This window comes from Bison bison, unplaced genomic scaffold (assembly GCF_000754665.1).
Source record: "Bison bison bison isolate TAMUID 2011002044 unplaced genomic scaffold, Bison_UMD1.0 scf7180017864466, whole genome shotgun sequence".
NCBI classification, from domain to species: Eukaryota; Metazoa; Chordata; class Mammalia; order Artiodactyla; family Bovidae; genus Bison; species Bison bison.
Window position 1 is genome coordinate 3703519 of NW_011495027.1, and position 22305 is coordinate 3725823.

Consider the following 22305-nt stretch of genomic DNA (forward strand, 5'->3'; position numbering starts at 1 on the left):
CAACCATGAAAATATATTAGGTTGGTGCAAAAGTAATTGCAGTTTTGCATTGTAGAAGTTTGCAGTTTGATATGATTGGAATACATTCTTATATGTGGTTATGTTATATGTCATTTTAATGTGTATTTCTTGCTTTTTTTTGCTAATGACTTACTACTTGCTTTTTTAAATATTTATTTTAGACTTGGAAAATAATGTTAGACAAAAAGCAAATTCAAGTGATTTTCTTACTTGAATTCAAAATGGGTCCTAAAGTAGCAGAGACAACTCACAATATCAGCAACGCATTTGACCCAGGAACTGCTAACTTCCAGTACAGTGCAGTGGCTCAAGGAGTTTTGCAAAGGAGAGGAGAGCCTTGAAGATGAGGCGAGTGGTGGTCAGCATCGTGAATTGACAATGACCAACTGAGAGGATCATCAAAGCTGATCCTCTTACAACTACACGAGATGTTGCCAGACCTCAACGATGACCATTCTACCAACTTTTGGAATTTGAAGCAAACTGGAAAGGTGAAAAAGCTAGCTAAGTGGGTGCCTCATGAGCTGACTGCAAGTCAAAAAAGTCATCATTTTGAAGTAACATCTTCTATGCAACAACAAACCATTTTTCTTGATCAGATTGTGAAATGCAATGAAAAATCGCTCTTATATGACAACCAGCTCAGTGGCTGGACTGAGAAGAAGTTCGGAAGCAGTTCCCAAAGCTAAACTTGCCTCCCAAAAAAGGTCCTAGTTACTTGTGGTCTACTGCCGGTCTGATCCACTACAGCTTTCTGAATCCCAGAGAAGCCATGATATCTGAGAAGTAGGCTCCGCAAATTGATAAAATGCACCAAAAATCGCAACTCCTGCAGCCAGCACTGGTCAAGAGAAAGGGCCCAATTCTCCTCCAGGAAACACCCCACTGCATGTTGCACAGTCAACGCTTCAAAGTTCAACAAATTGGGCTATAAAGTTTTGCCTCATCCACCACATTCACCCGACTTCTTGCCAACTGACTACCACTTCTTCAAGAATCTCAACTACTTTTTGCAGGAAAAAGGCTTCTATAGAAAGCAGGAAGCAGCAAATGCTTTCCAAGAATTTGTCAAATTTTGAAGCACAGATTTTTACACTACAGGAATAAAAAAACTTATTTCTCTTTGGCAAAAATGTGTTGATTGTAATGGTTCTTATTTTGATTAATAAAGATGTGTTTGAGCCTAGTTATAATGATATAAAATTCATGATCTGAAACTGCAATTACCTTTTCACCAACGTAATACTATTTGAGGTAAGGCAATAATGTTCCTGAAGTTTTGAGAATAAGCAAAAAATTACATAGAAAAATGATACCAGGTAACTGGGGAGATTGAGACAAATCATAGGAAGAAGACTGTGCAAACCTCTCTAATCTACCTATCTCCCTTCCTTCTTCAAACATACTTCGCTCACGCCCACAATAGACTCCTGCCCACCTCTGTCCCAAATTCCTCACAATACTGACCTACAATGCTGCAGTGATAAAGAATCCGCCTGCAATGTAGGAGATTCAGGTTCAGTCCCTGGGTCAGGAAGATCCCCTGGAGATGGATATGGCAACCCACTCCAGTATTCTTGCCTGGAGAATGCAGAGGAGCCTGACAGGCTACAGTCCACAGGATTGCAAATAGTCAAACGTGACTTAGTGACTAAACATCAGCAACAACCTCCATTAATTAGTACTCAGTTTTTACTGCACCCCCCTTCAAGTCTAGCTGTCGTCCTTCTCAACTAGTTCTCATGGAGAAAAAGAGTAGGACACACTAACTCTTGAAACGCTGGTATACGAATGACGACAGTTGTTTTTTGAAGACAGAATTTTTTTTCTTTAAACTTTCTGGAAACGGAAATACTTATAGCCAAATGAATTTATCACAAATGTTAGAATGTCAATCACAAGAGGGAAATAACTTTGGGCAAAGGAACATTTCTGAAGTCCCACAAATTACACCACTTGGTAGGCAAGGGCTTGCCTGTGGGGGAGCTCAGTATGTGTTGCCTTGTTCTCAGCTTCCCCTACCATTAGTGGGAAGACACAGCGCAGCGGAGATGGTCAAAGTGGTGACAGCACAGCCCCTAAGCAGCAGCTTTTATATTAGACTCTCCGTGCTAAGCTTGAACTGGGAACCAACACAAAGTGAAAATGTGACTCTGCAGATTTTTACAGGAATATTGGGCAGATGAGAAGATGATCTATAAGCTATGGAACATAAGAATTCTCCTTATTTCTCTCTCCAGGCATGGATTTTCTTTTTATTGTTGTTCTCATCAAAATTCAGTATTGTTGTACCTCCTTAGTACTGTCCTTGTTTTGAATAATTATGAAAAGCTGTATAGGTTTTGAGTGATTGATAAATCATAATGCAGTCCACTTGATGTTTTCAGCTCTTTCAGCCTTTCCAACTTGGAAAGGGAAAGATGTATTGGAAAGATCTTTTGTAATTTAACTAATTCCTAAGAATGCACATTGATTTATAATTATTACTACAAACATAGTAGTAGAATGTTTGGACATTCAGAAAAATACTGCCATACATTATTCATAACAATCTGTTTTAAAACGTGTGCCTCATATTTCACAATTGTTCTGAGTTATACCTTCATGTTAAGAAGTGCTTAACTGCTCCCATCTGACTTATCCTCCTGATTCTAGAAAAATGACTTCAATTGAAATCACTGTTAATGTTCTTACAATTTTAAATAGCAGACTTCCAATATTAATGTGGCAACTGATCAGCTATATTAAAATCCAATTTAAAAATTCACCTGGAGTCTAAGCTCAGATTTATGACTCTTGTCTTTCATCCAACCCAGCATGCACTCTCGATGTAACTTATCTGCTTTTTGGCACAAGCCTAGACACTTAGCGGGAAGTGAAAACATACTTCAGTTCCTAGGAAAATAAAAGTTATATTAAGGTGGCTAAATTGAGGCAACATAACCAGTCCATCTGGGGGAACATACTGCTTGTTAAACATGATGTAACACTGGTTCATAAAAGGTCAACGGGTGAGAGATAAAAGCAGAAAAGGCAGAAACCAACCCAAAAAATCTACAGTAGAGTGAAGAAAAATTGCTGCTGATTTACTTACTTTGTTATTTCTGTCTCAATATTATTTCTAGTTTTCAGAACATCTTACGTTAATCTTCTATCTCAAATTTTCATGAGCTGTCTATATTTCTACACACAATTTTCTTGCAGGTACTTCAAAGATTACTTGAAGGATTGAAATATTTTCAGATACTTCCAGAGAAAGGAATAATTAACTCATTATTATTTGTTACCCCAAACTATATTTGTTCCCTTGGCTTTCAGGAATAACAAAATTTTACTTTGCTTGAGAAAAAAGTAATGAAACACACATATAACAAATATTGGTATAATGAATAATATTAATGGGAAAACAGTATTTGAAGTTATTAAGAGAACAGTCATGACTTGGACTTGAGTCCTGTCAATTAATAGTCATATGGCCTTGAATAAATGACTTAACCATTTTATAATTCAATTAACTTATTTATGAATACTGAACATAGTATCTGTCTCAATGTGTGTTGTTTTTAAGATAAAAAGATTCAGCAGATAAGTCTACATTGCACATAATAAAGGAGCTATTAATATTTATAATAATAATTATAATTCAAAAATAGTTTGCTAAAATATGTAATAAACTTCATACTAATCAAAACCCAAGTACTTTATTCACCTTTCATAATAAGCATAGACTGTTAAAAGCACAATGAATTCAGTATTAGTAAGTTTTATCTCTCAATCCTGCTATCATTCTGAGTCACCCTGAGCAATTAATTCTCTTAACCGCTCTAGGTTTATGTTAAATTTAACACAGAATGAATAACTTAAGTTCCTGTCTTGACCTTAAGAATTATTGTGGCATTTTAGCAATAGAACGGAAAGGATGAAAGAATAGGAGTTCTGGGTTATAACAAATATGAACTGTTATTCTAGGTTCTCCTAGCATGGATCCTATTTGCAGGAAGTAATTCTGAGAATGACTTAGGTGGTTAAAAAAATGAGCTCATATTAGTAAATCCCATAAAGCAGCTCATAACCTACCTAAACATTCTACTGAATACTCAGTCTGGTCCTTTCCCACTTCATACAAACCATAAGAACAGTCTACCAAGCTCACTGCGAGTATATTTCTACCACACATTCATATTAAAGTAAGACATGCACACAGAAAGTGTGATGGAAACTTGTTCCAAGCCTGCTATGTGGAGAATTAGTTTAGGTTTAGATTGAGTCCTTATGTCCCTTTCCTGGCATACTTGTTTTTTTATTAATCTGTATACAGTTTCCATTATTAGACATACTCTGAAAAGAGGGGATACATTCTCAGAAAAACAAAAAAATCATCTCAAGTATTTCGACACTGTTTAGAACTACTGTCAAAACATAATGAACTATGGATGCTTCATTTACCACAAAGTAACTTGGTTTCTAAATATTTTCAACTAAACCTTCTCTAGAGAAAATTTAGTTTGTTGCTAACTGATAACATAGAGAGATAACTTCTACAGTGTCTATTTCTATTAATTAACATTACAAGCCAGATTTTTAAAGTTTGAACAAACTGTATAAGAGAAAAGAAGTCTGTGAAAGATATGTAATCCATGATCCAATTTGTTTAACTTCACACTATCTCACTTTACTAGACTTATACAGACCAAAAGTTACATATTCTTAATATTTTAAAATTCTGATGAGCCAAGACTCATAATATGTGCATAAGTCTTTGGAAGATAGTATCTTCTGCTTTAAGTAAGTAAAACTTCACAGTTAAAAGTGATAATCTGCTCTAATAGTTAAAATCAGTCTTTTAAAAGTTTCTCTATATAGTATTTCTTTATACTCTCCTCTACACAGTAACTACTTACCCTTAATCAATAGTTTTTCACTTTCTGGAATGCTAATTTCATGAACCACAGGCATTATTAACCTTGGAAAATAACAATTAGTTTATTTTGTCTCATACACAATGTCATTCATCAAGATGCAATAACTGTATATTTAACAGCAAGTAAAATTAGTATGGTAATTTCCATAAGATTTTCTTTGATGCTATCCATCAGTACAGTTTCCTTAGGGGTCTACTTAGCAGTCAGAGGCATACTAAGTAGCATTACTCAAACAGACTCACAACTGTATAATAAGATCAATTTTAGTAGAAATGATCACTCTGCAGTTTCATGGAAGCAACCAATAACCTCAAATGACTTGTCAGATTCCAAGAACTATCTAGGAAGAAGACTAGTCTAAAAGCCATAAGAAAAATGGTGTGGTATGATCATGGGAGGAAAGATACTCCAAGAGATCAAAACGCTTTTAATCAATTTACAATTAGGAGGGTTTAGGAGGGAAGCAAACGGGGTCAGGATGCATTCCAAATCCAGAAAAACCGCTTATGGTTAAGATAAATTAACAGCTTGCTGTTTTTCTGACACTGTATTATCCCATTTCATGTTCCCAACAACTCCCCATGAAGTAGGTAGTATTATCTTCACATTTTATGGATAAGGCAACTAAGGCCTAGAAAGGGTAAGTAACCTGCCCAAGGTTGATGAAACCTAGAAAACGGAAGAGGGAATCTGAACAAATTAACCAGAGCTAGAATACCATCTTCAATCCAAAGGAAAAGGATATGATACACTAAGACACCAACACAGTTCATTATTAAATACATTTAGAGATCTACATGATGATAGGTGTCTAAATATATAAATAAATATTAAAGGTATTTAGACATTTACAGATGATACCAATCTAACGGGAGAAAGCAAAGAGGAAATAAAGAGCCTCTTGATGAGGGTGAAGGAGAAGAGTTAAAAAGCCAGTTTAAAACTCAATATTAAAAAACTAAGATCATGGCATCCAGTCCCATCACTTCATGGCAAAAAGAAGGGGAAAAGGTGGAAGCAGCAACAGATTTCCTCTTCTTGGGCTCTAAAATCACTGCGGATGGTGACTGCAGCCATGAAGTTAGAAGATGATTACTTCTTGGCAGGAAAGTTATGACAAACCTAGATAGTGTGTTAAAAAGCAAAGACATCACTTTACCATATAGTCAAGGCTATGGTCTTCCCAGTAGTCATGTATGGGAGAGTTGGACTATAAAAAAAGGCTGAGCAGCGAAGAATTGATGCTTTTGAACTGGTGCTGGAGAAGACTTGAGAGTCCCTTGGAAAGCAAGGAGATCAAACCAATCAATCTAAAAGGAAATCAACCCTGACTACTCTTTGGAAGGACTGATGCTGAAGCTGAAGCTCTAATACATTGGCCACCTGCTGCAAACAGCTGACTCATTGGAAAAACCCTGATGCTGGGCAAGACTGAAGGCAGAAGAAGTAGACAACAGAGGATGAGATGGTTGGATGGCATCACCTACTCAGTGGACATGAACTTGAGAAAACTCTGGGAGATGGTGAGGGACAGGGAAACCTGATGTGCTGTAGTCCATGGGGTCACAAAAAGTTGGACACAACTTGGCGACTGAACAACAGACATTTACATCAACTCAGATACTGCTCTCCAATATTTTGGGGCCTTTACTACCTTAGACAGAAATTTTGTATCTTCTTTATCCCCTGCAGAAAACCAAGAACTCAGTGTTTGGGAAAAAGACAAGCTGACTATATAGAGGAGAATTTATACTTGTGTTAATTCATGAAACTGCATACCACATTTTATAAAAATAATTATAGCAGCAGTGTTACTATTTCTTTTTACTTCAGAAAAAGCCTACTCATATGTACATGACTACTTTTTTTTTTTACTACCTATCCCCAGCTCTCACTTCTACTCTACTTAAGCTTCAGGCCTCACGTTTGTATATACACCATGGCAGAGGTTATTAGTTCCTAATAAAATGAGAAACTCTTTAATAAAAAGTCAAATATCTTACCTATGTCCAAGGGTACCTCACTTTGAACATATAAAAGTCACAAAGTGACTTTAATGTTTCAGAAGTAGATTACTGCCCTAATATAATTGTAAAAACAGAGAAAAGCTTCAATATTCTATCAGTGACTTTCTTCTGCATATGAATTTTGTCCGTTTTGTTATCTGAAGGGTTTTCTTATATTTTCTTAAGACTGTCATTGGTGGGCACCACTTTCCTGGATTAAGACAGCATCCTAATTCCTATTGCTGAGAAAAGGAATTAAAAACATTGACTTTGGGCTCAACATCAGAATGAGATCTTAGGGGTTGGAGAACTCCCAGATCCACATGGTACCCACACATGTCAAAATAAAACTACATCTTACCTTAACACCTTGCATACCAGGGGGCCCCATTAATCCAGAAAGACCTTGATCACCCTAAGAACAAAACACAAATGGAGCTTTAATATTTTTTTTAATTTTATTTTTAAACTTTACATAATTGTATTAGTTTTGCCAAATATCAAAATGATATGATATGATGATATGATGGGAAACACATGTATACCTGTGGCAGATTCATTTTGATATTTGGAGCTTTAATATTATGAAAAAACTGAAAATTATGATTCCCATGCTGTAGGAGTTCATCTTGGCTGTCAAGATCTTACTTACTGATCTCCTCAATCTGGCTCAAGTTCCACGTGCTTTCTGAGAACTTCCCTGAGGCTCCCAACCCTTATTTCTTTCAGTACTGATTATCTGGACAGTACTTCACCCTGTCCGTGGCCCTACTGCTTTTTCTCTGATGTTCTTTTCTTTAGAAATGCTCTTACTTCCCAAATTTCCACCTTTTCCAAGGCTTACCATGTTTTAGAAATGTAAAGAAATCTGTTTAAAAATTCTACCAGCACTTTATAACACAGCTGCAGAGGGCTCAGGTCTGCCTTTTTAGATGAGGACTCACAGGTTGGTGGGACTCCCACGTGGAACATCAGTGAACAGCTGGGGGATGGGGAGCAGGACTAGGTTCTTTCCCTGGTCCAGGACTAGGACTCTGGAGCAGGGAAAGGGGCACTTCCCTTTCCAGGGCTGCCCTGGTGCCTTCCACTGTAGTAATCAGAGTAACTGCACTGAAAATTTTGGGGAGGACTGTGCTGGTCCACAGACTCAACAAATTAGAGCCTTCTGTCCCCATCCCTTCCCCCAGATTTGATGAGGGCTTGCAGAGCAGGGTAGGAGAAGGAGAAATTACACCAGTGAGGGGCAAGGAGTGTCTGTGGTGGGTGGAAGTGACAATAAGAGACACAGAGGAGGATGTGTAAATGACAAGGACAAAACATATCAAAAAGGAATGGGGGTAAAACCTTAAACCAGTTTACTTAAGGTACACTTTTTCTTTACCGCTGTTCCTTTCCCTCTTCCTGCTGTAACAAATTTATTGTGCATGGCAAAAAAAGTATGTTGTTTGAAAGAAAAGGAATACTTGGTTAATAATCCTAAATAAACTCCATAATGACTATTCATGTACTATTCATAGTACATAAATGTTTCATTGCATTATCTACTTTAATGTCAAGTTAAATAAACAGAAAAGAATGTTTCTGATTATTAACTATCAAGTGCTTTTCCATTTGTTCTAATATTTTATGTTCTTGTTCAATGTTTTATTAATATGGTGTCCATCTGTTATGGCGTGATGGGTTTATACATATATTTTTTATACTTATTACTCTGATAGAAGGAAAAGAAAGCTACATTAGGAAACAGAAGACTGGAGGCTCATCCCCTACTAGCTCTAATCAAGGGTAGATCAGTTGATTTCCCTTCAAAATTCCTACATCTGAAAGCTGAGAATAAGAATAATATCACATTTGTCTTATGGGAAAGGAAAAGTTGCCACTATTTAAACTATCTTTGTTTGCCACTAAGGTCCCACAAGGAATTAAATATGTATGTGTGTTCTATGGGAGAAGGCAATGGCACCCCACTCCAGTACTCCTGCCTGGAAAATCCCATGGATGGAGGAGCCTTGAAGGCTGCAGTCCATGGGGTCACTGAAGGTCGGACATGACTGAGCGACTTCACTTTCACTTTTCACTTTCATGCTTTGGAGAAGGAAATGGCAACCCACTCCAGTGATCTTGCCTGGAGAATCTCAGGGACGGGGGAGCCTGGTGGGGTCACATAGAATCGGCCACGACTGACGCGACTTAGCAGCAGCAGCAGCAGCGTGTCCTATTAGAGGTGTTACTTACTGGATATTACATGCTGAAGGACTAGACTCTGCATTGCTTATATTGTTTCATCACTGACTATTTATTATAAAAGTAGCTAAATGTTTAAAGATAAAATTCAATTGGGTCCCAATCCCACTATACTCACACTAATTTATTGTTCATATTTTATTTGAATTTATATTGTATATGTATAAATATCCTGCTTCTTCAGTATAACTGAACCTAATTTTATGTAAATATGATTTCTAAGAAAATTTTTAAAATTTTACCATTTTAGAAATGTCTTCATTTTGAAAATTGTATTTCACTTAAAGCTTAATGAAAACATGTTATGAAGTCTTAAATCTTATGACTTTTTCCTATATGTACAGGTTGTACATGAGTAACTCAAAAACTTTAAAAAACAAGACTGACATACTCCCTAGTCTCAACTCACAGACTGAATCATCCTATATTTTGTACAGAAACTGTACACACACTGAACCACCCTATACTTTGTACAGAGAGGCCACAAGTGAATATTAAAAATAAGCATTTGATAAAATCTGAATGCTTAATTTGGGGAGATTATTTAAATCACTCACCAAAAGAGAGTGGATGTCTAATTTCTCAATTTTAAGAAATCAAATGTCTCATATTTACACATTTTTAAACATGGTATCTATATTTCTCAGATTGAAGAATTTTCTTCCTCATAATTAAGGGATGAATGAAAATATTGTTTCTAATAATAAACTTCCATTCTTTTTCTAACTTATTTAGTCAGTGAACTCAGTTCCATCACAGCAATGAAATTCTTACAATTCTAGATTAAATTTGATAATTTGTTAGTATAATATCCATTAATGTGAGGTAATTTTTCTTAAATTTACAAGAGTTTATGTAAACCAATTAAAAGATCAGATTACAACCCAAGAACCACAAAAATTATTCAGGGATTTTAAAAGTTTGTGACTGTATACCACATAAACAAAAACATTATTGTATCACATTCATCAAGTGCATGACTAAATAAAGCTTCCCAGATATATGCCTAAATACTCAACTTGTATTCATTCTCACTGGAAAACAGTATCTTCCTCCTAAAAAAGATTTTTGTTGCTATTGTTACTTTGAAATATTAGTTTCTTTTTACCTAAAGGCATATGTGTGTGTATTTGATAGCATTATAAAATGAAAAGCATACTGTATTGAAAGTTAGAAAATTAAGGTATATCATTAATTCTTCCACTTGCTAACTACTTAAATTCCATAAATCCTCTTTTCTCAACTGGAAAAGAAAATAATGATGACAGCCTCCGTCACTGTTACTGTGAGACTTAAACAAGATAAAGTACATAGAACCATTCTAAAAAAGGTGTAAAATGGCATTAGAATTTATAATGGGATCCATACTAATAGCCACATTCTTGAGGTTAGGACCAAAAACATCTTGTTCTAATTTTTTGCCCCATCTGTTCCTAGTTGGCAGGAAGCACAAGAGCATGCAAGAATGGACATTCAGTAAGATTAATTATATGATTTTAACTGATATGTTAGGCTGATGACACCATTTACTTGATTCTTCAAATATTTCTTCATTAAAATCCAATAGTTATTACATACTTTGAAATCAAGTAAAATCTATATTTTTAAAAAAGTAAAAGTTATTTTTAAATGCTTCAACTATATCAACAAGATTTTATTTCATGGACAAGTAATTACCTTTTCTCCAGAAAGAGCTTGATCTGGGGAAAAACCTGGATCTCCTTTAGGTCCCTAAATAAAACAGTTATAAAACACTTGATGAAACATAAATTACATATATCATATTTCGTCAGTTGCATGTAATGTCATGCACTATACACAGTTTATATGGTATTGAATAAAATTACACATTTTAAATTAAGATGAATATAGATTACTTATCTTTTTAATGTATATTTCATTTATCCTTAATTTTAAATGTTGAGAAGATTCCTAGAAATTTCCCAGACATAGCTGATTTTTCTAATCAATAAAGTTATACTAAAATTGAAACATTTCTTTTGAGAACTACATATTGTGACATCAGTTCAGTTCAGTCACTCAGTCATGTCTGACTCTTTGTGACCCCATGGACTGCAGCACGCCAGCCCTCCCTGTCCATCACCAATTCCTGGAGCTTGCTCAAACTCATGTCCATCGAATCAGTGATGCCATCCAACCATCTCATCTTCTGTCATCCCATTCTCTTGCCATCAATCTTTCCCAGCATCAGGGTCTCTTCAAATGAGTCAGCTTTTTGCATCAGGTGGCCAAAGTATTGAAGCTTCAGCATTAGTCCTTCCAATGAATATTCAGGACTGATTTCCTTTAGGATTGACTGGTTCAATCTTCTTGCAGTCCAAGGGACTCTCAAGAGTCTTCTCCAACACCACAGTTCAAAAGCATCAACTCTTCAGCACTCAGCTTTCTTTATGGTCTTTGTGACATATTGAGTTATAATTTTTAGAATGGGGAAATGTTATTTTTAGTGGAAAAAAAACTGCTTATACTAATTTTCCAAATTTTAAGACATTATTCTAAGTTTAAATATTTTCCAAAATCTTGCAATGTACCGTGCATTGTGTGCATGCTCAGTTGTGTCCTATTCTTTGCAACCCCATGGACTGTAGCCTGTCACACTCCTCTGACCATAGAATTTTAGAGGCAAGAATACTGGAGCGGGTTGCATTTTTTCCTCCAGGGGATCTTTCCCTGTGGCTCCTGCATTGGCAGGTGGATTCTTTACCACTGAACCACCTGGGAAGCCCAAAGTACATGCATTACTTTTACAATAAAAAATAACCCCCCCCCAAAAAAAACCCTCTAACTGGCAAAATTCTTTTTCTTGTTATAAAATAGATATTTTTCATACTCTGGAAATCTTTTATACTTTAAGAGAAATATGACTTCATATTTCAATCTAAAACTTTGGGTACAACAGTAAAATCAACTTTTTTTATTATTCATCATTGCTTAGTTGCTCAGTCCTATTTGACTATTGTTATGCTATGCTAAGTCACTTCAGTCGTGTCCAACTCTGTGTGACCCCAGAGATGGCAGCACACCAGGCTCCCCCATCCCTGGGATTCTCCAGGCAAGAACACTGGAGTGGGTTGCCATTTCCTTCTCCAATGCATGAAAGTGAAAAGAGAAAGTGAAGTCGCTCAGTCGTGTCCAACTCCTAGAGACCCCATGGACTGCAGCCTTCCAGGCTCCTCCATCCATGAGATTTTCCAGGCAAGTGTACTGGAGTGGGGTGCCATTGCCTTCTCCGATTTGACTATTACACACTAGGAAAAATATTTCCTTTTCTATTTCACTCTTCATAAAATAAAGAATTGAGATTATCATTCAGATTCTGACTTCACTACTATTCTCAGCTAATAATAGATAATTTTCCATTCCTAAAATTTATTTCCACCCTATGGGAAACAGGGAAACTGTTATGTCTTCCTTCACATATTCAGGAATAATTTTTTTTTCTTTCACTCCACAGATATTTACTGTACAACTTCCTGAACACTTAGGAATGAACAAAACAGGTAAATTATCTGTTCTCTTTAGGCTGACATTACACTGTGATTAAAAAAAAAAGAATAAACAACTATCTATAAAAGAAACATTTAAAATACAGTTTCTTGTATAGATAAGCGTCAGAGAGAAAGCAGGAGCTGGAGAAGGGAACTGTGACCAGCAGGGGCTTTGAGGGCTCCCTTCTTGTGTACAGTGGGCAGAACCATCCCTAAGAAGGGTATCTGACCAGAGAACTGAAAGACATAAGGGAGGGAGTTGTAAATTTATCTGGAGGAAGATCACAAAGAGCATCCCCAGCAGAGGAAAAGAGTACGTACAAAGGGCCTGAGATTTACCTGAAAAACAGCAGGCTACCCAATGTAACAGGAGCAAAGGGGAGAGAGAGAGGTGTGTACTTCAGAGAGACAAATTGGGCTGGAACACAAAGGGAATTATTAGGCCTTATTTGTGGCTTGGCTTTTACTCCGATCTATCTTCTGATATACCATTGGCTATAGTGTTGAAGAGACATTATGGGAGTTGCAAATTCAAAACACATATTGAAGGCAGAGCTGACAGAATTTTTTTTCCCAGGATGGGAAGTGAAAGAGACAGATTGGCATCTAGTCCATAAACAATGGGGAAATGATTAATGGAAAAGATCAGGGAGAAGAGAAGGACTAGATATCAGCTGTAGTTCTCTCTTGGACATGTTAAAAGCAAGGTGTCTCTTGGATTTTCAAGTGGAGATACTGTGTGTACTGTTGGATGCTGAGTCTGGAAATCAAAAGTCACCAGAATATAAATTGTATATGAAACCATAATGAAAGAGGAGAGTGAAAAAGTTAGCTTAAAACTCAACATTCAAAAAGTGAAGATCACACCATCCGGTCCCATCACTTCATGGCAAATAGATGGGGAAAAAATGGCAACAGTGACAGACTATTTTCTTGGGCTCCAAAATCACTGTAGAGGGTGACTGCAGCCATGAAATTAAAGACACTTTCTCCTTGGAAGAAAAGCTATGGCAAACCTAGACAGCATATTCAAAAGCAGAGTCATTATGTTGCTGACAAAGGTCTGTTTAGTCAAAGCTATGGTTTATTCAGTAGTCATGTACGGATGTGAGAGTTCCATCATAAAGAAGGCTGAGCACTGAAGAACTGATGCTTTCAAAGTGCAGTGCTAGAGAAGACTCTCGAGAGTTCCTTACAGCAAAGTGATCAATCCAGTCAATCCTAAAGTAAATCAACCCTAAATATTCACTAGAAGAACTGATGCCATAGCTGAAGCTCCAATACTTGGGCCTCTGATGCAAAGAGCTGACTGACTGGAAAAGACTCTGATGCTGGGAAAGATTTAAGGTAGGAGAAGGGGGTGACAGAGGATGAGATGGTTGGATGGCATCATCTACTCAATTGAACATGAGGTTAAGCACACTCCAGGAGATAGTGAAGGATAGGGAAGCCTGGTGTGCTGCAGTCCACGGGGTTGCAAAGAGTCAGACACGACTGACTGAATGAACAACAATTGAAACTAGATGTAAATACAGAGAAAAGCAGAAGGAGGATGGTTCACTAAATATGTTCCAATATTTAAAAACTGTAGGAGGAAAGACAGAAAGGGAGAATGAAGTGACACAGCAGGTCAGTCGGAAAGGCAAACAAAGTGACAGCGGGGCCTCCAAGTGTAGAGAAGACATTTTCAGAATGAAGGCATGGCCAACTGTGTCCACAGCTCCTGAAAAACAAGTCTGGGCGAGATGCTGTTGAGAAAGACAGAAGTGGTTGGTGACCTTGACAGGTACCATATCAGTGGAGTGGTCAAGAATATGTGAAAGTCATGGGTGGTAAGACAGGAGCTTTGACTAATAAGACAAGTAGAGAAAAAAGGGGAGTACACCTTATTTTGTGAGAAAGATGTGAGTTCAAAGAGAAGCCTTAGGCTTTCAAAAATTTTTAACATGGAAACTAGTATATCAAGCTATTTTGTTGACAGCAATGATCTAGGAAAGAGGGAAAAATTGAGCATAAGTTGGGAGAAATGCGTACTTCTCTTGAGTATGTCTCAAGGATCCAGGGTCCAAGCAGAGACATTTCAGTAGGGACAATTAATCTGGTTCAAACAACAATTCCAAAGATAGAATATATGGGTAAAGATGTTAGGTCGCTAGCCTTGGTAATGGGAAAAAACATAAGAGCTAATTCTCATCTGACTGCTTCTAATTTCTCAGTGAAATAAAATGTGAGGCCTACAGCTTAAAGTTTGGAGAAGGCAATGGCACCCCACTCCAGTACTCTTGCCTGGAGAATCCCATGGACAGAGGAGCCTGGTAGGCTGCAGTCCATGGGTCGCTAGGAGTCAGACACGACTGAGCGACTTCACTTTCACTTTTCACTTTCATGCATTGGAGAAGGAAATGGCAACCCACTCCAGTGTTCTTGCCTGGAGAATCCCAAGGACGGGGGAGCCTGGTGGGCTGCCATCTATGGGGTCGCACAGAGTCGGACACAACTGAAGCGACTTAGCAGCAACAGCTTAAAGTTAGAGGTGGGGAGTGGATATGGGAGGAATGCTTTCCAACAGCACTCTAATGAAAGGAAGACAAAAAGTCCTTCATGTTCTCCAGTAAGTCTTTTCATTTTACAGATCAGAAACAAGTCTTCATTGGCAGAAGTGCAAAAAAAAGCATAAAATATTTTAATTTAAGCATCAAAAAAAAAAATGTTTAAGGAAAAAGTTGTTTTCCAGTCTGACCTATTCCCTTTCATAGCTAATCACTACTTCTACCACTAGTACAATTTTAGATCATTGGTTACAAAATTATAGGACCTCACAAATGGATTTAGGATTATCTTAGTATTTAAGAACTGAACTCTTCATCTAAAAAAAAGAAACTTAGAACTCATGAAATTTTAGAGCTTATCTAGCAAATCCCTTTATAGATAAAGCAATAAGGTGCAAAAATATTAATTAAGACTGTCTAGAAAAGTATCAATAAATTGGGTCAATTTTGTTTCTCATTATCACAATATCTGTTAAAGTAAAATTGTATTTTTTTACACATTTTAATTTTCTATTATAAAGCCTAACTAATTGATTTGAAGTAATATTTAAAAAAAATTTAAAAAGAACTTAAATGACAGCCCTTGAGAAATTTGAATAAAACTTTTTATGGCCAATGTTTTTACTTTTAATTCTTACACTAAAAACTCTTATTTTCAGGTCCAATCTGAATTTTCTGAAAGTGAAAGTCACTCAGTTGTGTCTGATTCTTTGTGACCCCATGGACTATACAGTCCAAGGAATTCTCCAGGCCAGAATACTGGAGTGGGTAGCCTTTCCCTTCTCCAGGGGATCTTCCCTACCCAGGGATTGAACCCAGGTCTCCCTCATTGCAGGCAGATTATTTACCAGCTGAGCCACCAGGAAAGCCCAAGAATACTGGAGTGGGTGGCCTATTCCTTCTCTAGCGGATGTTCTCAACCCAGGAATCAAACCAGGATCTCCTGCATTGCAGGTGGATTCTTTACCAACTGAGCTATCGGGTAAGCCCTGAGTTTTCTATTATATACCAACTTCCTTAATATAATTATCTTTCAACTTTCTTGACATCATCTTCTAATCTGACATTTCATCTTCCACTTAAAAAAATCACTGAAAAGTGGAAGAAAGTAATCAATTAAGCAATAAAAACCAGATGTAAAGACAAACTGTTTTCTTATTCGTAAGCTTTATACCTCTTGGCAACATATTTAAAGAGATATGTCAAATCTCTTTTACTGACACACAAAGACACTTGAGTGTACTGATAAAGTCATAATCTAGAACCAGAAATTTAAGTCAGCATGAGGAAAATGTTTTTAACCTGGCCAGTTGTGCACTGATCCTAGCATAAAATGCATAAGAAAGAGATTATTGAACATGCCAATTTTGTCTGAAACGTCAAGGAAGTAGGACATACTTTTCTGCATTTGAGGGAAACACTCCAAAATTTCTTACTTATATTTCCTCTCATTTTGTATTTATTCTATGATTCCTGAAACACTTCTAGCCACACTTGATTGGCTTTTTACAAACTCCTTGGAATTAAAAATAATGTTTATAAATTAAATAATCAAACTAAGATATTAAACCCACAAAGATGTTAGAATAGTATTTAATATTATTAAAAATAACAGTAGTAAATACAATCATATAGAAACATTTACAATTTTTGTAACACAAGGTAAACACAAACATCGTAAAAATGTTTACAATTATGGCCATCTTGAAAAGCAGAGAACATTTGAATGAATTACTGATGAAGCAGAAATACTGAAAATAATTTGGAATGTAAAATTTCAGAGTATGAATAAGCTAAATTGGGAGAGTATCACAAAGGAAACATTAAATGACATGATCCTGAGGTAGCACCACTTGAATATTCTTGGCTTTAGTGTGAGCAATAACTACACAAGCTCTATAATCTCAATTTTAAGCCTTATGCTCTCTAACCAACACCTTATCTTTATAGCTCACTCTAAGCCCTTATAACTTTAGCAATTATTTGACTCACTGGAATTACTAATATGGGATCCCACTACATTTTCACTCTCATACCCTATGTGGCCTCACTTTCCATCTCTGGAAAGCCTAAATTCCAGTGTCTTATATTCTAATTAATTCCTTGCATACATAAGTAACACCACTGCCTGTTTCTTTCTCTGTCATAGTTTACCTGGAAAATCTTAAATATAAACTCCACTTACTCTGACCCTACCCAGAGTGGGTAATGTAAGAGAAAACAATCATGATGACAAATCTCACATTAAATTCATGACTTATACTGATTTTGTCTTTTGATGTGTTCAGTAGTTGCTTAGTCAATTCACTTTCCCATTTTTCATAGATGATTATTTCCTAACTTCTCTCTCTTCACTCTCAGCTGATTATCTTGCTTTCAGCTTTGATAAGCTCTCGTAACCAAATCCACTATATCTCTCCTTAATCTGTTCCAAAATACTCTGCCATCACAACCACACTCCCCAGGACATCATTGGTGAACTGTCTTCCCTACATTATTTTAATTTTTACATCTAAGATAATTGCTGTTGCCAAGTAAACACAATATAATTTCTCCGATCTTAAAAAACAACTTTCCTTGAGCCCACATCTCCCTTCTCTGCTCCATTATACTGTTTCCTTTTAGAGAAAACTCCTAGAAAGTTGTCTGTGTTAACTAGACGACTTCCTCTCCTGCCATTCCTTCTTAGATCTACTCTACTCAGGCTTTCGTGCCTATTACTATCCTACCTTACTGATCATTCTTTCTCAGTTCCCTCTATTAGTTCCTCTTCATCTTCCTAATTGAATTCTGAAGTAACCCAAGACTCAGTCCTGGGACATTTCTCTTCAATGTCTACATTCATCCCCAAGTGATCTCATCAGTTCAATAGCTTTAAATTCCATATATACAATGATGACTCTGAAATGTATCCTTTTAGCTACAATATCTTCCCTGAGCTCCAAATCCATTTAGTCTTATTATATATCTCCACTTGGATGTTAGTCATCTCAAATTGAGTATGATCAAAAAGCAATTCTTGGGAATTGACAGTGTCAGGGCTGCATGTCTGCAATTAATCCTCCTGCAGATTATAACTATGAACTCAAAACAAGATACATAAAACAACTACTTGAAAACACAGGAGAACAATTAAAAAAAAAAAAGGCTGGAGGGTATTCAATTTTTGAAAGAAGAATCCACACTTGGTGTAATACGCATTTACACAGCCTTTCTCCTAAGGACATTTCCAAGTCTGCATGGAGTAGCTGGAATTCAAGCAGAAAAACAAACTTTTTGGCTAATGGTATCAGAAGACAGAGTGTAGGAGTACCAGAATGATTGTAAATTAAGGGAGAAAATCCTAGAAAGAAAGTCAGCTTCCCCAAAAACTTAAATGTAGACTTTCTTCAATTCTTGGCTGATCCTGACATGCATTTTCATGAGACAGATTCCAAAAAGCTTGGCAGAAGGCAACAGCTAAAGGGCTAAGAGAATTAACAAATTTGAGCTGCTGCTCATTACAGAGGAAAGTTTGGGGTTTGATCCACATCATTTTAGAGGAACATGGTAAATATTTGCATAAACACCTTTCCCCTAAAACTGAGGAAGAGTTATACTTTAGAAGCAAATACTATATTCTTGGACTAATGGACTTGCACTAAAACTGCAAGAAAACACTGAAATATGCCCTTTAAGTGTTTCTAAACCCGTAAAAGTTTAAGGTGATAAGCCAGTTATTTCAGTGCCTACAGAACAAAAATCAAGTCTCCAAAGGACAAAAGGGGTTTCCCTGATGTCTAAGCAGGTCAAGAATCCTCCTGCAATGCAGGAGACACAAAAGACGTGGGTTTGATCCCTGGTTTGGGAAGATCCCCCATAGGAAGAAATAGCAATTCACTTCACTATTCTTGCCTAGGATATTCCATGGACAGAGGAGCCTGGTGGGCTACAGTCCAAAGGGTTGCAAAGAGTTGGACATGACTAAGCAGACACAAAGACAAAAAGAGGTCAAGTCCTCAAGAGGACTGATGTTAGAATTAGCAGTTGAGGATTTTATTAATTACTGACTGAGCAACTGAACTGAACTGAACTGAATAAATATGTTCAAGGACTTAAAGGAAAGGATAATCATAATGAGTGAACAATTATCAACAGACAGATGAAAACTATATAAAAAAGCAACTAAAAACTTAGAACGGATGATAAAATATCTGAAATAAAAATTTACTGGATGGTATTAACACCATGTTAGAGAAGGCAGAAGTAAAGTTTAGTGAACTTAAAGGTAGATCCATAGAAGTTATCTGAAGGAGAGGAAAAAAATACATGGCAAAAATGAACAGAAATCTAGTGACCTATGGGACAATACTGAGTAGTCTAACATACATGTAAATGGAGTCCCAGAAGGAAAGGAGAGAAATAATGGGACAGAAAGATTATTTGAAAAAGTAATGGCCAAAAATGCCCCAAATTTATTTAACAATTTTTTAATAGGTTAAAAGGCATTCAGTGAAGCCCAAATAAGAAACATCTAAAGGATTCAAACCCTTCATATATCATAGTAAAGCTACTAAAAGCCAGATTAAGATAAAAGCCTTAAGATATTCTGTGAAAAATTACACATCATATTGAAAGAAATAATAATGTTGGCTAAATTCTCATCAGAAACAGTAAAGGCCAAACGATGAGAACAGCAGACATGCTTAAAGTACTTGAAGAAAAACATTCTCAACCAAGATTTCTTTACTCAATAAATTTTTAACCATCCTTCAAAAAAATGTAGACAAATTTCAGGTAAACAAAAACCAAGAGAAATCATCGCCAGTAGAACTGTACTCCAAGAATATTGAAGGAATTTCTTCTAGCGAATGAGAAGTGACACCAGATAGAAACTCAGATCTATAAGAAGGAATAAAGAGCTCTGGAAATGAAAATAAATCCCTTGCTTGTTTCTTCTAATTTCCTTAAAAGACTGATTACTTAATACAGAAATTATTGCATTGTACTATTGGGTTTATAATGATACAGATGTAAAATAAATAACAACACAAAATATGGGAGAATAATAGGTAAATAATTGTATGAGTCATATTCTACATGAAATATTACCATATTAATTCCAAGTAAACAACAATAAGTTAATAATGCATATTGTAATCCCTAAAGCAATGACTAAAGATCAGAGATACAGCTGAAATGCCAAGAGAGAAATTAAATAGAATAATAAAAAATATTTGATTATCCAAAAAGAAGGTAGAAAAAGGGAATAAAGGAGCCAAACATATGGGAGAAATAGAAAAGAAATGACAATGCAGAAGAGTAAGACCCAATCATACAAAAATTATACAAGTATAAATGAACTTAATGCTCTAATGAAAAATCAGAGATCATCAGCCTGGATAAACTTGAAGATCCCACTACACAATATCTATAAGAGATGCAATTTAAATATAGAAAAGGAAAGGAAAGGAAATTTATATAGTATACAGACAAAAAGCACTAAAAAGTTGGTGTGCCTGTATTACTAACACATTAGACTTCAAAAAGATGAGAATTAGGGGAGGAGCTAAGATGGTGGAGGATTAGGAAGGGGAGAACACTTTCTCCCCCACAAATTCATCAAAGAACATTTAAACGCCGAGTAAATTCCACAAAACAACTTCTGAATGCCGGCAGAGGACATCAGGCACCCAGAAAAGCAACCCAAGTCTTCGAAAGGAGGTAGGAAAAAATATAAAAGACAAAAAAAGAGACAAAAGAGGGAGGGATGGAGTTCCAACCCAGGAAGGGAGTCTTAAAAAGAGAGAAGTTTCCAAACATCAGGAAACCTTCTCACTGCCGAATCTGTGCCGAGCTTTGGAAGCACAGAGGGCAACCTAACAGGGAGGAAAAATAAATAAACAATTAAAACCCGCAGATTGGGAGCCCTACGGTAACTCCCCCAGCGGAGAAGCAGCGCAGACGCCTGCACACGCCACTAGCAAGCGGGGGCTGGGCAGGGAGGCGCGGCGTGGGCTGCGTCGCTTAGAGTAAGGATCTGGCCTGAATAACCTGAGCGCTATCTGAGCGAAATAATTTGGGCTAGCAAACCAGACTGTGGGATATCTACCACGCGAAAAGCCAGCCCTAACCTAAGACACTGCCAGGCCCGCGCACGGAACAAAGGACTGAACAGAGATAGCTGGCGGCAGACCATCTCCCTCCGGTGTCAGGCAGCCAGAGCCGGAAGGGGGCAATCGCAGCCCCAGAGAGACATTATCTATAAAACTGTAAGCAGGCTTCTTTGCTAACTAAAACTTCTTGGGGGTCTGGACGGTTCAACATCTGCCTGAGAAGGTGTGCTGGTTGTACACCTAGATAAAACCGAGCGGTGGGGAGGCGATAAGTCACAGCAATCGCGCTCGCCAAACACCTCATCACCTGAGCTGCTCGGACCTGGGAGGTGCAGGCAGCCCAGGGCCGGCCACGGATGGTTCCCAGCGGAGCAACCTAGAGCCTGAGCAGTGTGGGCAGGGAGGCTACACGCACCGTGACTGGGGGCAAACCCAGTGTGGCTGAGGCACTGCAAGCACACGCCAGTGTTATTTGTTTGCAGCATCCCTCCCTCCCTCCCCACAGTGCAATGGAACAAGTGAGCCTGAAAAAAAAAAAGTGTCCTCCACCATCCACTTCATGTCAGGGCGGAAACCAGACACTGAAGAGACCAGCAAACAGAAGAAGCTATAACAGCTATAGGCAATAGATTAAAACCCTGTGTTTACTACCGACTACATAGGAAGGGGCCTATAGATCTTGAGAAATATAAGTCGGACCAAGGAACTAGCCAAAAATGAACTGAACCCACAATACTCACAACAAAACCAGAGAAAGTCCTAGATATATTTTTACGATCATTTCTTTTTTTTTATTAAAAAAAAATTAAGTCCTCTATTATTCCTTTAATTTTCACTTTTATAACCTATTACTTTGACAAAAAAAAAAAGACCCTTTTTTTTTTTAAAGCAAACTTCATATATATTTTTTTTATAATTTTTTTGACCTTGGTTTTTTTTTTTTTTTTTTTTTTTTTTTT

General features: G+C 36.9%; 1 protein-coding gene across 1 annotated transcript in view; it reads right to left on the reverse strand.

Annotated features, from left to right (window-relative positions):
* The window catches only part of COL24A1 (collagen, type XXIV, alpha 1), a 396106-nt gene that overhangs the window by 303208 nt on the left and 70593 nt on the right, over positions 1-22305 (reverse strand). The window contains exons 7-8 of the mRNA XM_010860327.1: positions 10871-10924; positions 7311-7364 (exon numbers count right to left, since the gene is read on the reverse strand). Coding sequence (XP_010858629.1) covers positions 7311-7364; positions 10871-10924 — 108 coding nt within the window. The remainder of the gene's footprint in view (positions 1-7310; positions 7365-10870; positions 10925-22305) is intronic.